Raw genomic sequence first — 18,411 nt, 5'->3', positions numbered from 1 at the left:
CCTCATACCACAGCATAAAAGAAAGGCACTTCCTGCCCCAAGCCCATGACAGAAGCAATCAAATTAATCTGGAAACTAATGGCGAGTTCTCTTTTCTTTGACTTTTCTCTTTCTGTTTCTGATAATTAGCTTCCCCTGCTTACTTTCAGGATGTGTTCCTTTGCTTGCTTTTAGAGGATGCCATTCTAGGGTTGAGATCACACAAAACTTCTCATGGATCTCCTCCATGGGTCTCTGCAGCTAGACTCTGCTGTTCTCTTCATCCATGTCAACACATACTGCAAAAGCTACTACTTCTGATCACATCTGCGGCTGGTCTTACCTCCCTAGCCAAGCAGAATTTAAATGTCTTAGTTAAGTCATGCAAAGAACAGCGCTCATCTCTCTTCAGTATGTTATCTTAGTATTAAAACAAATATCCCACGAGACATATTCACATCTGCTGTGGTGCAGGAGAACACAAAGTAAAGCATTAAGGAAATATTTAAAAGTTTCTATGTAGCATATTGAATATTTTATTCTTAAGTAAACTGAGAGGTTTTTCCCCTTTCAATAGTAGTAGAAAGAGGAGAAATATACTGAAATGCAATAAACTTCAGACTCTCTTAAAACTATATTGCTTTGATCTTGCCACAAGTAATTCTACCTTGTTCAGTCACCCACCAACGCGATTTTTTTTTTTTTTTAAAGGTGAAAGAGTTATTGCTTTAAAGTTAGAAACATTAGAGACTATTGACTTTGCAATGGAGATGACTACTCCCTTAAATTTGGCAGCTCCATCTCCTTATGGTCTGGCAAGAAGACTATTGTCTTAAGAAGCAGGTGGCCCTAGATTTTAAGAATAATGACGCTTTACAATGTAAAAATGGTGGTCTCAATCTCAAATGTCATTTTCCCCGAATGAAATAGTAATTATTTTTACCAGATCAAACAAATAGTATTGATAATTAAAATATAACACAGTAACTTGATACACAAATTACTTAAGATGCAGTACAGTAACTGTTTTTCCACAAATTTCTGTCTGTCCATCTGCCAGTTGTAACAATTTCATACATGCCCAAAACCCTTTGTGTGGTCAGTATCAATGAGTACAAAAAGCCTGGCAATCCAAAGTTAAAGCTAAACCCCTCTCCCTAACTCATACGTCTGTATTTTCTCCTATCCAAAATCAATGGTGTGTTAAGAACAAAGGGTTGATCTTGGATTTGGCCTTCCTGGATGTCAGTAGTTTGTGGCACAAACTTCACGTGGCCAGAGCATTTTCTACATGGGTATATCCAGAATTCAGTGTTTCCAGTCGCTGTAATCAGTACCTATGTGGGAAAAAAAACCCTATTTGGTTTTCTTCCACCATTTTTCCTCTCTCAATAGACCTGTATTATTATTCTTTTTCACAAAAGTAATGTGATTCCTATTCTTTATAAACCTAGTCTCTATACTGCCCCTGGCACTTCTCAGACAAATAAGGAGACAAGAATCTAGCCTCAGAAACACATTACTATTCAAGGTATAAGTCACCCTAGAAAATGTCTGCTTTTAACAACAACTCCTCTGAAACGACAAAATCCTTCCACTTGCATCCTCCTTTTCATAGCATCTGCTCTAAACAAAGCAAAACTTTCTGAATTATATAGGTGCATTGAGAAAGGTGCTGTTTTGAGGTTTCTCTAGCAGTAAAGCAGAGCAGAGAGAACCTTGGTTGGCCTCAAAATTTCAGAGAGACAGTATCATTATCCCATCTCTCTTTTTCACCAGGCAGGAAAAGAAATAGGGGGGGGAAATACGAACAGAGTTAAAAATTAACATGTCTTCGAACTGAGCAGTGCCTTAACATTGTATCTCGTACTTCATTATATAGTGTACTTCCCAACCCTACAAGCATCACAATACATATGAACAGTTTTCCCCCGCCAGTTTATTTCTCTCCATTTTAGACTCTTTCCTTCACATCTGTGATTACACTTTTGCTGAAAAGTTAGTGACAATTCTAGTACATTTCACTAGCAAGTCCACCAACGATTTTTAAATTTTACAAGAAGTCTTCCTAGCAGACCGTAGGGGCCTGGGAAAGGAAAGAGTTACAGTCACACTGGAGCAACAACATGAGTCAGAAGCAGTTTACTGCAAAGGATTAGGAGGGTCTACTCCCAGTTCCCCAACAGCAATATTACCACTGACTAGGTACAGATGAATAATTTCCACTGATGCTGGATTAAACATTTGTAAAATCAAAGTAGGGGTTTTAGTTATCATTACAGTTTTCCAGAAAACTGTATGATACGGTCCTAACTTGTTGCATATACATAAAATTGCGTTCACCGAGTTTAATTTAAGCTCCAGTTTGAACATTTAAAAATGTTCAAAATATATTATTCCTCAATAAACACATGGCACTGTATGACATAACTCTTCCCAAACCTTCCCCTTGCATTCTGCAACTTTAGTGAAGCAAAGCACTACAGCCATAGCTATGCAACACTATGATTTTGAGATTTCCAGAAATCTTTTATGTTCTACTTGATCTCTCAGAAAAGCTTCACTAAATAAAATAAAAGCGAAACAGGCAAAACACCATTTGGAATGTAGAAATTGTTTGGGTATTTATAAGGATTACAGGAGATTCAAGTTTAAAACAGATGCCCAGAGGCTTCCAGGTACTTTCCCTAACCCCCACGTTATCGGGCCAAATGAGCATTTGTAATTTCTCAGGGCCTATGACAGGAAAATATTTAAAAAAAAAACCAAACATTGCTTATTTATTGATAAGAACGTTGCTTGTTTTGTAACCGTACAGTTTTCTGAAGGTACAGCCGCAGCCAATATTAAGCAGGCATGACAAAGGGAGCATTACACCCGCAGAAGGAATATGAACCGGGGAAAAGGAAGAATGGTAACTTGCATGCTTAGAGCAGACTCAGCAATTTACATCCAAATGTCAAGACAGAGATCAAATTTCATCAGCTTCATAAGAAATCTCTGTGGACGAAAGATTTTTCTTTCGCCACTAACTCAGACAGGTCTGAATACCATTGCTCTGTCTAGAAAGAAGTCTACTCTTGGTTCTTATAAAGACTGGTATTTAAGGGTTGTATAGCTAAAAGCAAGCTCAGATGGTAAATATTACAGCATATAGTTTTAAGAAAATTTTTGGCTATGAAAGTGAAGGACCCCATTCAACTGGAGTATTTCATAAAAGCATGGGAAAGGCATTTAGCACAGTCTTAGTGACAGATTTTTTCACTGGGTCTTAGAGAAAGAATGAATTAAAAGCGTCAAGGATGCTTCTGTAGGTCTTGAGTTCAACTCTGTTCAACAAGGTATCATGTTTAAGCTGTACATTACTATAAACTGCCCCAGACAAATAATTTCTCCTCTGGTATTTGTGGATGCAGCAGTAAATTAGTATAGATTCTGGTACACATACCTCAAGACTGCCCGTGAGCCTGGCAGCTATGGAGAGAGGTAGGCCAGTTTGAATATACTTGCAGAGTAGAGCCCCTCAGCTGCAGCAGGGTAAATGGAAAAGACTCCAAGACACTCAACAGACCTGCAGGGCGACTGCATTCACCGGGAGACTTAACTTGCCCGTTTTGGACAAGAGTCCCAAGATATTCCTCGTATCCCAAGAGTACCAAACCAAAGAGTCAGTGGCTATTCTGCTATCACTCTCCTTTCTCCTTCATTTTAAATACAAGTACAGCCTTGAGACCTGTATTTCCTGGCAAATATCTTCTTTCGTTGAAACAAATATATTTCCACAGAGCTGCTCTCTGGTTTCTGTAAATTGGCTTTTCCCAAAGGAATATTTGCTCTACTTGAAATACCTCAACTTTAAAAATACTAAGCAGTATGCATCATCCAAAAACCATTTTGGAGAACTGTTAATTCAGAAGACAAAAATTACTTCAATATAAGCACTTTTTTTTTTTTTTTGATGATACATACATACTGCTTAATGTTTTGATAGCTTCCAGAGAAGCAGAGTTCTCTGGAGCTTGGCTCTTCATTTTACAACATAATATAAAGCTGCTCTTAAGTGGACTGTGCTCCATTAAATACAATGGCAGAAAAAGGGAGAGGGAGCAAACATATCAGGAACTTCTCTGAAGTCTGGGCAGATTTGCTCTACTCAGCTTTTTTGCCTCAGCTTTTAAAAGAAATTTAAAAACTGAAAATCAAAGAAAAACAGCTAGTCTGCCATGTAGAGAGTCTGCTATAAATTGACATCACGTTTTATATGTTTTCCAGTATTTCCTGCTTTTTAGTTTACCCTTCCTACAAAGTTTGTTCTAGATAGTCCTGAATATTGACTGAGATCAGACTAGTGAAGCTGTACCTGTTTGGATCACCTCCTTTCTCCACTCAAAAAGGCTGGTGATAGTAAAAGGTCTTTTTTTTTTCTTTTTTTTTTTTTAAACAGTACTACTCTGATGGCCAGACTCTCTTCAATCTGATGGGAGGAATAAATTTACTTACTTTATTTGGAATACTATATTAATTTAATGACCATTCAAAGAAATGCTGCCTGACATGAAAATACTAACTATTGGCACAATACATTTTAATTTGTCACTGTATGTTTCAAAAGACCACCAGTACTTCAACTTGTTAATATTTTGTTATCTGAACTTATTTCTGCCTTTAGAAAAAAGCAAGTTTCACATACAAAACTAAGTTTAGATAATGATACAAAAAGTCTTAAGTTATGGTATCAGAGGTCTGCAAGAGAAATACTGAAAAGAATGAAGGATTTTGCTGTTGGAGTAGGGGTTGCTTTTTTTTTTTTTTTAATTAAAAAACCACTATTGCAAGTGCAGCATCTGATTCAGGAGACTGAATGAAACAGTGCATAGTGTGCTAAAGTATCTATAAACAGCAGCCAGAAGTATGCAGCAGAGAGCAGAACAATGTTTTGTACTTAACTTGGAAAAAAACAAAAGTATAAAATGTCTGCTCTATAGTCCATTCAAATTAGATTCACTAATTGATGTGACAATATAACCACTTCTCTAGAAAGTTGCCCAGATAAGCGGGACCACCTCAACTGTTGTCCATGATAATACATTTCCAGTCATCTTGCCACTCATCTTGGCAAGCTTCTTCTCACTCACTGTAGGAGCTGCTCTCTCAACACTCACAGCACTGAAAATAGAAAAGATCTAGCCCAGCAGGGAAGTTAATAAGAAGCCAGCACAAAGGGTGCCACCGGGCGATCGTCTGATACATCACCTTAAAAATTCCTGAACCAAGTTTTCATAGTATAGAAAAAGAACACAACATTTACACAAATGTATATAATGTATATAGACAGGCAAAAAGATAAGCAAGAACAGCATCACATGTCAGTTTCTTTTCTTCAAGTAAATAATCCAGTGTAAAGTAAGGTTGTGTGAGCTCTCAACAAACTACTCAGGCCAATTTAAAATGCCTCAGATTGCTAGCACATAAAAGGAAATAATGCACCTTCTACAGATACCTCACCAACAGAACTGTGGCTTGTAGTTTAACATCTCACTGGTATACGGAATGAAGGCCATAACGTGCCAAATACCAGTTTCTGTAGCAGTGCTGGTACCTATACACAGCTACCTCACCGACATCCCATACCAGAGACCAACCCCTCAGTTCTGTTGGGAAAACTGTCTGAGGAGACACACAGTGAACCTGGTCAGGCAGCTGGTCTGTACTAAAAACACCAAAACTGTTTCCATCACCAGATGTATATTTACTTTAAAAAAAACCAAGAAAACAAACAAAACTACCCCCTCTTCCGTCCTCCACACCCCCCAAAATAAACAAGAAAAAGATCAGTGCCCCAAACTGGCCCACTTATGGCAAAAAGGGAACATTGGTTACTTAACCTGGCATTAGTGTGAAAATACATGTACTTCAAATTGAAAATTTGACTGGTCTTTCCAAAAACTACATTAAAAAAACCACCAAAACCCACAAAGTCAGTAGAGATTTTGATTTGTCTTATTAAAAACTGGATATGATATAATCACTATATATCACAAAGAAACATTGCCAACACTTGAAATAGGTCACTAAGCATGTAATGGAAATTCCAATGCTCTTGCCCAGGCCTTGGGACAATTCTCCTCATTTAGTTCTTCTAGGAAAGTATAAAGTTACAAGGGGAAAGAAAAAAAAATTAAAAAGATTGCATATCACATCTTGTGATGCACTGCCAGGTAGTCTTCCAAATGTCAAAGTACACAACTCAATGACAAGTAATAAAAGTTTCCAGGAAAACATCCTGGCTGAAACAAAAAGTCTGGCATTCATTTTCATAAAGGGCCAGGGAAGGGGGGGTGGGGGAGAAGAATTCTACACTCCTACTTTTCCCAAGAGCTTTTGAGAGCTGTTCAGTAAACTAACATGCCAGAAATGGAGAAAAATGCAGTAAGCATTAACTGTCTGTATTGTCTTTCAATGCCTAAGCACCAACTCTAACCAGCAGTATTGCAGTCCAAGTCACAGATGTCATGTAACTAATGTCATAATCATGCCTACACCAAACTTGAATAAAATCCACATGAAATCAAGGATCTGCTTACACAGCCAGTTTCAGGATCGATGCCACAGTTTGGTAAAACTATTATATTAAAAACATAAGTTGGCCATCTTCTACCTGGAAAGCATTTCTGTAAGTTGCACAAAGCCAGCGTATGCCAATTCAAATGCACCCCTGTGCCTCGATTGCAGCAGATGATGTTTAAAGTAATCCCCAATATTTTTAACCTAAAAAAGAAAAAAAAGAAAAAAGAAAAAAGCTATTTGAAATTATATATAGACAATTCATTTATATATGCAAGATCCTTCTGCAATTAAAAGCAGCAATCCATCCCCTGGTTGGAAAGGCCACTGGAAAAAGCAAAAAGCAACTAGAAGTCCTATCATAAAAAAACCCACTTACTTTAAGGATAACAAATATTACATTCAATTTTTCAGGTTAAAGGGATAGCACTATGTCCTTAAAAAAAGGCCAGAAAAAAGAAGGACATAAAATTAGCTATTTGACCAAGAGGAACACACTCAGATTTTAAGAAAAGAAAGGGACAACTCTGATTTTCAGAGGAAACAAACTTAGAATCCTTCTTGTTTGCCTTCACTCTTACCTAAAATCCCGAAGAAAATATCTACTAAATCATAACAGCAGAAACAAATGTCTACAAAAATACTTCTGCACAATTGCCTTTGACTACTAGAAAAAATTTTAAAATGTTTAAAATTTAAAGATGTTGTATGTATGTCATAATGAGAGCTACATTTAAAAGTCTCAAAAAGCTAAATGCTGTAACTAAACTTTCACTGATAGTTACTTTCTAGAGCTCTACCAGGATACCAAGTTTTTAAAGCTGTTTGGAAGCTTACAGTTCCACACAATCTCATTCTACAAAAAGATATATTCTTTTATTTTTTCTCTAATTATCATCAACTTTTAAGGTCTAAATCAAACATCCAATATAATTTGTTTAAAACACATAGCACATACTTAATTCTATTATGCAAAATTTTCTTCAGGAATATTTCCTAAGAGTTCTTCAGCAAAAGGTTCTTCAAAGCTTTTATAAAAAACCAAGCATAAAATCATGTCAAGTTTCTTATAAAATTCTGCTTATTCTGTTATTTACAAAATAACATACTTTAATAGTCTGACAAGTAATTAAGATGTCAGAGAAGTTAATGTCATATCTAGCTATACAGTTTTCCACCCTACTGTTAAGTAATTCATATTACCTAAGCAATGAGATCACAATAATTAAAAAAAAAAAAAAAAAGACACCAGAGACTAAGTCTACTTATTATTTCCTGCAGCTAAAACCCACCTAATGTGAAATAAACAATAACTGGAAGTATTTGAGCTAAAACAGTTATTTCTCTGAGTGGATTTTAAGCTAGTTTATGTACCTACAGGGTTTCAGCTTTCTAGCCCAAAAGTAGGAGTAAGTGCCCTTTTTTCAGAAGGAACTGACCCACAGACAGACCAACTCTCCAGGTGTGTAAACAAAACCAAACCAAGAAAACCATACACACGCAAATCAAATTACTGTCCCTGTTCCACCACCACCCTTACGTTTTTAGAATAATTCATATGATTTTTTTGGGGGGGTCAGGTAACTTTCAACTTTACTATTTATATTTCTGAGGTTTTTGCAACAGCAACACTGACTAGAACCTTACTTCAAATTGAACTCTGATATATTCAATTCCACTCATAGGCTAGAGTTTGAAGAAAAAGCACTGCTATAACTCAGTTCTCACAAATGACGTAGGACTGAACCTGAGGCAAGTGCATAAGCATGGATTCTTATCTAACAGCATCATGCCATCCATGAGTGCCCAGCTTCCCTATGTCATAAAACCAGTACTTCATATGTCAGGACGGAGAACAAGTCAAGGAATTCACATTTTCTACAACATCACGAAAATCCACGGCAACTGTAAGAAAAGGTGACCCTACCAACTTTGCTTGCACAGGAAACACCCTGGTTAAAGTTAAAATATTCAAATATGGAGTAGGGACCAAATATCTTAAATATATTTGATCATCTTGGTCAAAAGCCTAGAGCACAACAGGTTAGTCTTACTAATGCAACAATCAACAATTTACAGGGCCATGCTTGCTGCTGAGACCAAAAATCTCAGTATTCAAGGTATAAATTCTGTACAAGAGGTTCCAAAAGCGCTCTGAAAAAGTTAGTACATTTATGCCTCCATATCTTATTTTCCTGGCAATAAGATGCCACTAAAGTAGGGTCCTACATTCTAGAGGGTATTTTTTTCAAACCGTTAGGAGAGGATGGCTTTAAACCCATAAAGGACTGCAAAAGCATCTCACAGTTAGAAACAACTAGTAGCCAGTGACCTACTGCCAACTATACGAACTCCAGAGGAGATAGACTGATTACATGAAGAACTGGGGAGAGGCTGTTTTTTGGTGGGTTTGGGGTTTTTCTTTGTTTGTTTGTTTTAAATTCTTCCTTGAATAGCACAAACTCCAAAGCAGCAATGGGAGCCACACTTTTGCACAGGTGGCACAAATAAGTAACAAGTACTGAGGGCTGTCAGTACTTATAAGTCTTCTGTGTACTTCAGTGTTCCACCACAAGGGCTCAGATCAGCTCTCTCTGACTGTTGGGTTAACACAAGCAGAACCCCTGGCATTGGGACAATACTAAGTCTTTACTTCCGCTGCCTGTTTCTTTTCTCTTTGGTACACAGTTCTGGCAAGCTTATCTCCCAAAACAGTCTTAAAACTTCACAGGCAAGATAAACAGGAGTTTGAGGAAGAGTTAAAAGTTCCTCCAGGCTTGGAGTGTTGTCTCATGATTTGCAGGTCATATGACAAAATCAACATGCAGTTTTAATTAAGTATCATTTTGTTGATTACACAGTGGTTACTAAGACCTGATACTGTTTGTATTGATTGTTTTCACAGACAAAGCTTTGAGCCTTCCATCTCTAGACTTTAAGGGTCAGATGGAGAATAAAAGGTACAATATGTATTTGAATAGAGAGATCCCTCCAGACATACTAGGCACTTCCTATGTCTGTTTTTAAAGGCAAAGCAGCTATCGCAAAATGGCTTAGGCTTTGAAGACTGCCAGTTCAAATACAGTATTTTCAGACTCTAGACACGCATCTCCAGACCAAGGAGCTGAAGTTGTTATAGTCAGTGCACACAGTGGCATTCAAATGCCATGCAAACCCAATCTCTTACTCAAAAGACAAGGAAAGTGCAAATTTGATATTGTCCCAACTTCCTAGTAACAAGAAAAAAAAAGAAGTATCAAACAAGAGCTGCCTCTCTGCCAACTTCTCCTATGTAGGTACATACCACAACAGACAGCATTAACAGCTACAAAGAGGAATCAAGAATTAGTGCCATGAGCAGCTGGCTAACACCACTGCCTACCAAGAAGCACAGTTCTGTTGTGCCATTTCTTAACGTGGACCAGCACCGCAAGACACTGTCTTTTCAATCTGCATGCTCAATTATAAAAGGGGGCAAAAATAGTCAAAAAACTATGCGCAAATTCAACACCCACTATGATTTTTTTGTGTGAATAAATTGCGACAATAACATTGATCCCATAAGGCACAATTTAACACAGTTACTGACCTAGACATGAAGCAAGGTACAAGACGAGGAAGGCTTTGCAACAGGATGACACAGAATGGCCAAGTGCTGCTACCAGATTTTTATCAACAATTACTTAGCCCTGACTCAAGGCAATATGATCAAGGTTTCTCTCCAGTTTTCCCCCTCTGTATTCTTAAATCTCTTTTAATACGTACAGAATAAAGAAAAAGAATAGGCAACTTTAAGGGAAAGCTCTACATGAACAAGATACCAAAACCCAATTCTCTTATTTCTCAACACTGAAAAGTGTTTAACAAAAGTCTGAAGCCACAGCAGTTCTAGTATCGACATTTCTAGTCACTTATGATGAAATCCTCTCTTTTTTTTTTTTGTACAATAGGGTAATGCCAGTTATAAAAAGTGCAGAGAAAACGCCTGCACTTTTTCCTATAATATTTGTTATGCATTCAGCCAAATTGTATTTCCTTGTGTGTTTCCTTGCAAACCTGAGGAAAATCAGGATTTCAAACTGACTTCTCATCAATTAGCATTCTTCAAATTAGAACACAGACATTCTGTTTTACAGGAAGGCATCAAAAGCATAATCTAATGAGGCAACTATAGGAAAAGAAGACATGTTGCTTAATAACACAGCATTTCTGAAAGGGCAACTACTAATGTCTGCTTTCTAAATAAAGATAAGAGATGCTACAGCCAGAGCTGACTCATTCTAAAATACCAATTCCTTTTTGATTTGGAGCAGATTAAGGAACATAATGGTGGAAATGCATATCTGTTCTCTCATCTGCCCTCCAGACCTCTGCAACAATACAAGCACAGCTGTTAACCAGATGAAAACATGAAGGCTAGAGACAATGCAAGAATAAAGATACTAACATTAATCCATGGCACCACAACATTAGATAACATAAGAAATAAGATCTGCAGTACATTATACTATGATTTATTTTAAGATAGAAAGTTCTAACACCTAAGGAAAAAACTAAGTATTTTCTGTTGGAAAGAAAAAAAGAGGTTAAAAAGTAGTATGTCTTGCATATTTCAATTCTCCATGTAGAGACTGGTTTTGTTGAAACCATATGGAAATGAAAAGGTCATCAATTAAAAACAGAAATTTAATAAGCACAAAATATTTCCCAAATAAATGCCTGTGGTAATCTAACTTCTTGTAAACACTGCACTCAACATTCTACAAGAGACCCAGATGGTAAATTAACATTTCTGATCTCTTAAATCAAAAAAATTGGAGGAAAAAGAGAGTCACATTACATACAAATTATTCATAATTCAATCTCCTACGGAGGACAAGACTACAACTAGGCAGCATGTTTTGACTTTCAGAATTATTGATTATGAAGTTCAATTAATGAAGACCTTTAAGTAAAATCCCAACATCTAGAGTTCAAAATGAAACAAAAGACAATTCAAATATGAAGTCAATTTAGAAGATTTTTAGCAATTCTATCAATGCCTAATATATACAGAGAGAGAGAGAGAGAGAGAGAGGAGGGAGGCAGGCAGGCATTGGTATCCCTCAACACAGCACACATCTTATAACCCAATACAATTACAACGGCTATTCCTTGAGTTTGTTAGCTATGTGTAATAATTTCTTCACTTATCTGTTACTACTTTAGTTATACCTTCTGAATACCACTCTATCAAAAAGTAGACTGTTAACCAAGTATAAAAAACCAAGAAAACCATGAGAAGAACATGGCAATGAAAAAAAAAAACAACACCTTTTCCCATACAGAATGTAGATTAAAAAAAAAAAAAAAATTCTGAAATCTGCCTTCCCCACCACCACCACCCCAAAAGAAAGTGAAGGTTTTATAATAAAAATTATTCCCCTACCTGTTCTACAGTAATCAACCCATCTGAAGGTTCAGATGTAGCCTGTGAAGGCAAAAGTTTACACAGTGTCCCTAAGAGCAGAGATACTTCCTTCATGCTTCTCCAGCAACATACAAGAACCATTTGAGCTGTGACATCACATGTTTGCCTTTCTTTACCTTAAAAATAAAAATCAACAAATATAACTCAAGGTTCTCAGACATAGATTTGTAATTTAAACTTCATTTAGCCTGATCCTCTTACAAAACACAATTAACTATGAAAAAAATTTCTAAACTTGCTAAGCCAAAAGATAATTCAGTTTTGCGGACCCTAATTGCTTCCACTCCTGAACACTCACAGTACTTTATTCCACTTGGAAAAGGCAGCAGTATACCATTTTACCAGGAAACTGCTATTTAAAAGAGTAGAGGTCTTTTGGTTACAATGGGTATTCACCTGCACACTGAACTATACCAAACACCTACAACTTTGGAGCCAGGCTCCAACAAACTCCACGTTAATCATCAATCCATCACTCGCTGTATGTTACTTGGTTTTTAACCCAGGTGCCCCCATAAGAAGAGGCCTGGCAAAGGCATCACGTTTCTAATGCAACATCCCCATCTGGTGGCCATTGTGCCACTTGAACATATTTACAGACTTTTCATGAGACAAAACATATGGCCCAACCAAAACTATTTTAAACATAGGAAAAAAACAAGTGAGGAAAGAAAGTTCAAATATTTAACCCTTAAAAAGCTTGCATAAACTATTAAATTTAAAAATGTACAGATATTCTATAAATTTGTTCTGGCATACACTAAATACGCCAAAGTTTACAATTTCTTTATCACTGTAAGGCTCAATTTCATAGCTACTATTCATTAAAGTAGACAAATACTATCTAACATTTTACCACCAGAATCTTTCAAACAGAAGCTTCTGCTTATGTAATTTCATGCAACAAGTTTTATTGCATTAACATATTCCCCACTAGTCTTGTGTACACTGGAGAGGGAAATCACACTAACACCTTTCAACAAGAAATGCACTAAAAGCGTTGCTTGACAGAAAAGGTGTTAAAGATTACCTGGCCAGTGCAGTTAAGGCAACAGAGTCTAGGCCAATATCAAAACAACTCATGTTCACTTGTGCTCTAAGAGAGATTAACCACAATATTCCAGAAACACAGTGAATTAGTCTTTAAAACCATGCCCATGAATAACTAGCTTCTGACAGATTTATTGAAGAACTGAAACATTATACGGAGCAAGTAACTTCCAATTTTGATCACCCACGTAAAATGCCTGCTCTATAAAGAATATCTTGATTTAATCACTAATACAGCATTAGATTTACCTCTCATTTCAGTGCAAACATTTTCCATTGGCCTGTGGTCAGCCAGCTTTTCAGACTCTACTTTGCAGTGTTCTTTCAAAATTTTTGCTTGCATAAAATAATCATTTGTGTCCTGTGGTTGTATCTCATGCAAAATCATCTGCAGACGACCTGCACTTTCTACACATTAAACAAGAGGAATATTTAAGATAGTTTTGTTTTTTACTTCCAGTTGCTCATACAAATGTAATTCATTTGGGGTATTTAAGTACAAAAGAAAGCTATTAGCACTAAAAACCAAATATAAAACTATGGTGATTACAAGGATTAAGGAAGAAAGAAAACTGGACATTAGTCATCTGTTTTGAAGCAGATGCAACAGCACAATCTGCAAGTGTTTTTTGTTTTTTAAAGTGCAGAAGTCAAGACAACCTCTATCAGAAGTTAAGAGTGGCTTAAGATTATGACATAAAATAGGAAATTGAGGGGAGGGATGCTAGCTCTAGTTCTGAATTGCTCTAAGACAAACAGAACTTCAGGAGCTTCAGATTTTAAGAGAAGTCTTTTGGGGTTTTGTTTGGTTTTTTGTTTACCTGAATCACTATCCATTGGAATAAGACCCTCTGGTGATGAGCTCTGCACTACTGGTGATACTACAGCAGAGAGTTTGTATGACATCAGAATGAGCCTGGCCACCATTTCCTTCCATTCAGCTACCAATGTCAAGTTACTTAAAAAAAAAAAAAGAAAAAACAAAGTCACAAACAAAAACCAACACAACATGGATTAAAAATAATTTTATATTTAAAAGAAATAACTGAAGTTACAAACACTTCCGCAACAGTATTTATGAAAACTATAAATAGGGTACAATTTGAAAAGTCCTAAGACTGAGTTTAACACATACAAAGGAAGTATCCAACAGCTAGCTAAACAGTGCAGCAGCCAGTAAGGGTTCTAAAAGCCACAGGTACTGGATTTCGTTACATATAACACTGTATGCTTTTATGTTCTCCTGAACAGCTCTTCCATTGTGCTTAAATACAGGGTTACGACTTACTATTTAGCTGTATGTTTTACTTACTTAAATGGTAATTGCTGCAAAGCCCCAGTTATACAATGCACTCTCCCATACATGGGGAACGATGCTGCTGCTTGAAGCAGAGACTTCTTAGCTTGAAATATTTCTTCTTCAACGTTCACCAACAAAAGCTTGATAACTAAAATTTTAAAAAGTACAGATTTGCATTATACATACATACATATATTGTACTTTCTAAGAAACAACTCTGCTTTAAAGAAATAGCAATAAAGCCTGTTTACACAACAATTCAATGGAAAATTCACAGCAATTTCCTTGTTTACATTTTTCACTCTTTTGTCATTTAAATAAAAGTTATTGTTGATTTTCAGTTACCTAAAGTCCAGCAATATTTGTTATAATCAATTTAGTCTGTCTATCCAAATCAAACAGCAGCTGTCAAAAGCACAATCCCAGACCCTATACTAAGGGACCATCCCACAGCTCATCATGAAGTCAAAAGAAGTTACCTACCACATCCTGAAAGTCAGACTTCACCCTTAGAGCCAGGTTAATACAAAAAACAGTTCAGCAGAATATTAAAGATCAGAAGTCTACAGTTAAATATTTGAATCTTGCATTAGCCACTAAAGAACCTGCCCCATTTTCAAGGATACATGTGCCTATTTTATTTATATTTATACCATGCGGCATCTCAATGTCCGAATCAGAATGAATTACAGACCCAAATAACAAACTACAGATAACTAACAACAGGAGATCTCTATAACAATGAGACATGAGGTTACCCACGCATTTGCTTTGTTTATGACAACCACAATCACGTCTCAAAATCATTATTTCACTGCATATGAAGAAAAGTATTAGTAAGCACCTGTAGAGAAGCCAGTAATGGCACAAGAAAGTACCCAATAGTGAGTTTACTACAAATTATATCCAATGCTTTATTACAAATAATGAATTTAAAGATTTTAGTTTTATTGCAAATTACAAAAGGTGAAGGAAGTCCATTTAATGAATCTGCCAGATCTAGAGCCTCCCAGCTTTCAGCCAGAGGTACTAAACCAAAGAAAAATATTCCACATGTGAACAAAGACTAATTGCTGCAGAAATGTATGTGCAGGACTGCAAACCACTCAGAAAAATTTCTCCAAGTGAACAGAGCTCCAAGGGGCAGCACTGCAAATACCAAGTACTGGAACGTGACACAGACCAACTACAGCTGCCTCCTCTCTGGGTGAGCGAGCTCTTAGAGGAAGCAGAGGTTCCTTTCCTGTACTTTATGTGCACAGCTTCATCAGGCTAGCTACCAGGACTCCAATGTCACTTTCCCTCTGATCAAAATAATAACAAAAGCCATCTTCTAAGAACATTCGATAGCCTCAATACAAACAGGACTAGATTAAGATCTTACTTAGGCACCTGGCTTCTTGACAGCAAAACAAAATATACTTAAAATCCTATTAGAAATAAGCATCTCTTACTTATTATGCCTCCTACCAAAAACCTTAAGGAAAAGCGCTAAGGTTTCAAATAAATATAAAAAACATGGGGGTTCATCTCCCCAGAAGCTTACCTGCTAAAGTGTTCTTCTCCACTGTACTTACTGATGTGTTTTCATCTATCTGCAGGTTATGCTCAACCCATTTTCCTAAACAAATATGCTGTAGTCCTTTATGATGTACTAAAAAGTTCAACAAATATGAAGCAGTGACACAATCGTATGGCTTGGTACTTGTACTAAGATCCACTGCTGCTTGGAATAGGAGATCTAGATTTTCAGAATCCTTAAAAAAAATAAATAAATAAAACCACCCCATAGTATTGCTCATTTTATCAAGCTTGCACATTGTTTTAACTAAGCTACTTAGCACCCTAGAATTTAAGAACCTGCTTTTCAATAAGTTTGCTGGTACATATTTCTTAAGAAACATTTATTTTGTACACTGATCATCTTACACTCAAAACATGCATGTGTATGTATTTAACAAAGATACAACTACATACACACTGAGGATGGGGACAGTGATTTATAAAGAAGTATTCAAACACACTGCACTTCACAGGAGGATGGTTTTTTGTTTGGGTTTTTTTCTCTCAAATACTGTGTTTTATCTGCTAACAGACATCACAGAGAAGCATAGTTTATCAGGAAGCAGTATTTGTTCACCAGCACTTACGAATTTGAAAGTAACTTTTTATGAAGTAATAAACAGAAAAATCAGTATTGAGTCAGAGGGCAAAATCTGGGAGAAATCAAGACAGACAATCAGATAATGAAATCTGAGACCAATCAGAAAGAAAAAGAAACACAGAGCTGAATTTCTTAAAATACAAGAGTAACCAAGTCAAAATGCCTCAATTATTTAGAAAGGGAAGTCACAACTAAGCAAGGAGTTTGCAGTAACAATTTCTCTGATAGTTCATAGTCATGCTCAATGAACTTCCCAAACCCTTCATCCACTAGTGAAGGTCCAAGCCTCCTTAGGTAAGGGCAGAAGCTGTGTAAAAAATATATAGAAGATGCTAGTGATGAACACTACTGCAGGCAACTTGGACCAACTTTGAATTTTCAGGAAGCATGCTTTGTACCTAACCCAAGTACCTGGTATAATATAGAACATACATCTTTCACAAAATTACTCCCTTTAAACTATTTTTAATTACACACCTGTAACTTAAATGCAACATCACGTAGTTTCATCAAAAGCCCAAATGCCAGAACTTTTACTTCCTCAAAAGTACTGGCAAAACACTGGATCAAAGTTCGGACACGAGCAGAATCAATTTCCTGATCCAACTGAAAAACTTGTGCCTGGCCTGTTGAAAGAAATCAATGCTTTACATAGTTTTACTGTAATTCTTTCCAGAATAAGCACTGTATTCACAGTTTGCTTAGCTATACTAAAAGAAGCATTAAAATAAAATTTTAGCTAAAGCATTATTTTAATATTACTTACTTCTCTTAATAGGTCTTAAAATGCCATGCTTACTGTTAAAAAAAAAAAAAGGTTACCATATCCAAAAAATTACTCTCAGTAATACAGAAAGTAACTTATTGCCAAAAACAGAATCCCATTTATCACATTAAATTCAGCACTGAAAATAAGCTTTCTTTCAGCTTTGCTTAAAAATTCTTTTCCTGGAGGTATGTAATATTAGACAGTAATTCTCTCAAAAAAAGGTTTAAAACTTCAGTGTGTTTTGGGGTTCAGTTTCTGGGGTTCTTTTTGTCATAGAAAGCCATTACAATTTTTTGCTTTTAATTTAGATTTAAAGGTATCATGGCTTCTGGCTGTAAAGAAGCCAGAAATGTTAAGATGTAAACAAGTAGACCACATTCCAGCACAGAATACAACAGCAGCTAAATCTCCTTTATAGAAGTAATGTCAGGCTTCTGAAATCCTAAAGCTGCTATTATAACCAACTCTCAATACAACTTTCTATTAAAAAAAAAAAAACCAACCAGAAAACAAAACCAAAAAAACCCCACACAACAAAGAACCAGCAACAACATACCACAAACTCGTAATAATAAAATTGTGTTCATGATTTATCAGGGGTTTTCTGAAAACACCTACCAAGAAGGCATTTTTTCTTCCCTCTCAAAATCAACTTTTATCTTACATGTCTCATTTCTTTGGAAAAAAAAAAAGTTACAATTTAAGACTGAAAACATACTTTTATGTTGGCCATATGATCCAGAGACAAGATTTAGCAAGACCATCAATCCTCCAAGGCTCTAACTAATGCTTCTTGAATTGGGGTTGTCGTAAGATTGTGAAGAAAATTTAAAATAACAGCAGCACAACATCATAAACTGTCCAATTAAATCGTTCCTTATTTAGTATAACAATATCATAAGGATATGCAAGCCTTTTCAATCAAGAGTTTTTATGGTCTCCACGTTTTAAATTACATATTATCAAGATGTTAGAACAGGAAAAGGGGGTAAAGTTATCAAATATATTGAATCTTGCCCAAAAGTTTTCTTCATAATAACAAAAATTAATTGAAAAACCTTGTTAAAAAACAGGCTATGCAAGAAAATCCCAATTTATGGAAGATATTCACAGGC

General features: G+C 36.1%; 1 protein-coding gene across 6 annotated transcripts in view; it reads right to left on the bottom strand.

Annotated features, from left to right (window-relative positions):
• Positions 1 to 18,411, bottom strand: part of THADA (THADA armadillo repeat containing) — a 168,671-nt gene that overhangs the window by 136,702 nt on the left and 13,558 nt on the right. For all 6 annotated transcript variants that reach the window (XR_012774823.1, XM_075496299.1, XM_075496302.1 and 3 more), the window contains exons 16-22: positions 17,005 to 17,153; positions 15,910 to 16,120; positions 14,376 to 14,511; positions 13,885 to 14,021; positions 13,313 to 13,471; positions 11,972 to 12,129; positions 6,638 to 6,747 (exon numbers count right to left, since the gene is read on the bottom strand). Coding sequence is in view for 5 of the 6 variants with exons in the window: in XM_075496299.1 (XP_075352414.1) it covers positions 6,638 to 6,747; positions 11,972 to 12,129; positions 13,313 to 13,471; positions 13,885 to 14,021; positions 14,376 to 14,511; positions 15,910 to 16,120; positions 17,005 to 17,153 (1,060 nt within the window). In the remaining variant the exon portion in view is untranslated. The remainder of the gene's footprint in view (positions 1 to 6,637; positions 6,748 to 11,971; positions 12,130 to 13,312; positions 13,472 to 13,884; positions 14,022 to 14,375; positions 14,512 to 15,909; positions 16,121 to 17,004; positions 17,154 to 18,411) is intronic.

The sequence above is a fragment of the Mycteria americana genome, chromosome 3 (assembly GCF_035582795.1).
Source record: "Mycteria americana isolate JAX WOST 10 ecotype Jacksonville Zoo and Gardens chromosome 3, USCA_MyAme_1.0, whole genome shotgun sequence".
Taxonomy (NCBI): Eukaryota; Metazoa; Chordata; class Aves; order Ciconiiformes; family Ciconiidae; genus Mycteria; species Mycteria americana.
Note: the sequence above shows the minus strand (reverse complement) of the source record. Positions and strands in the feature narration are given on the sequence as shown.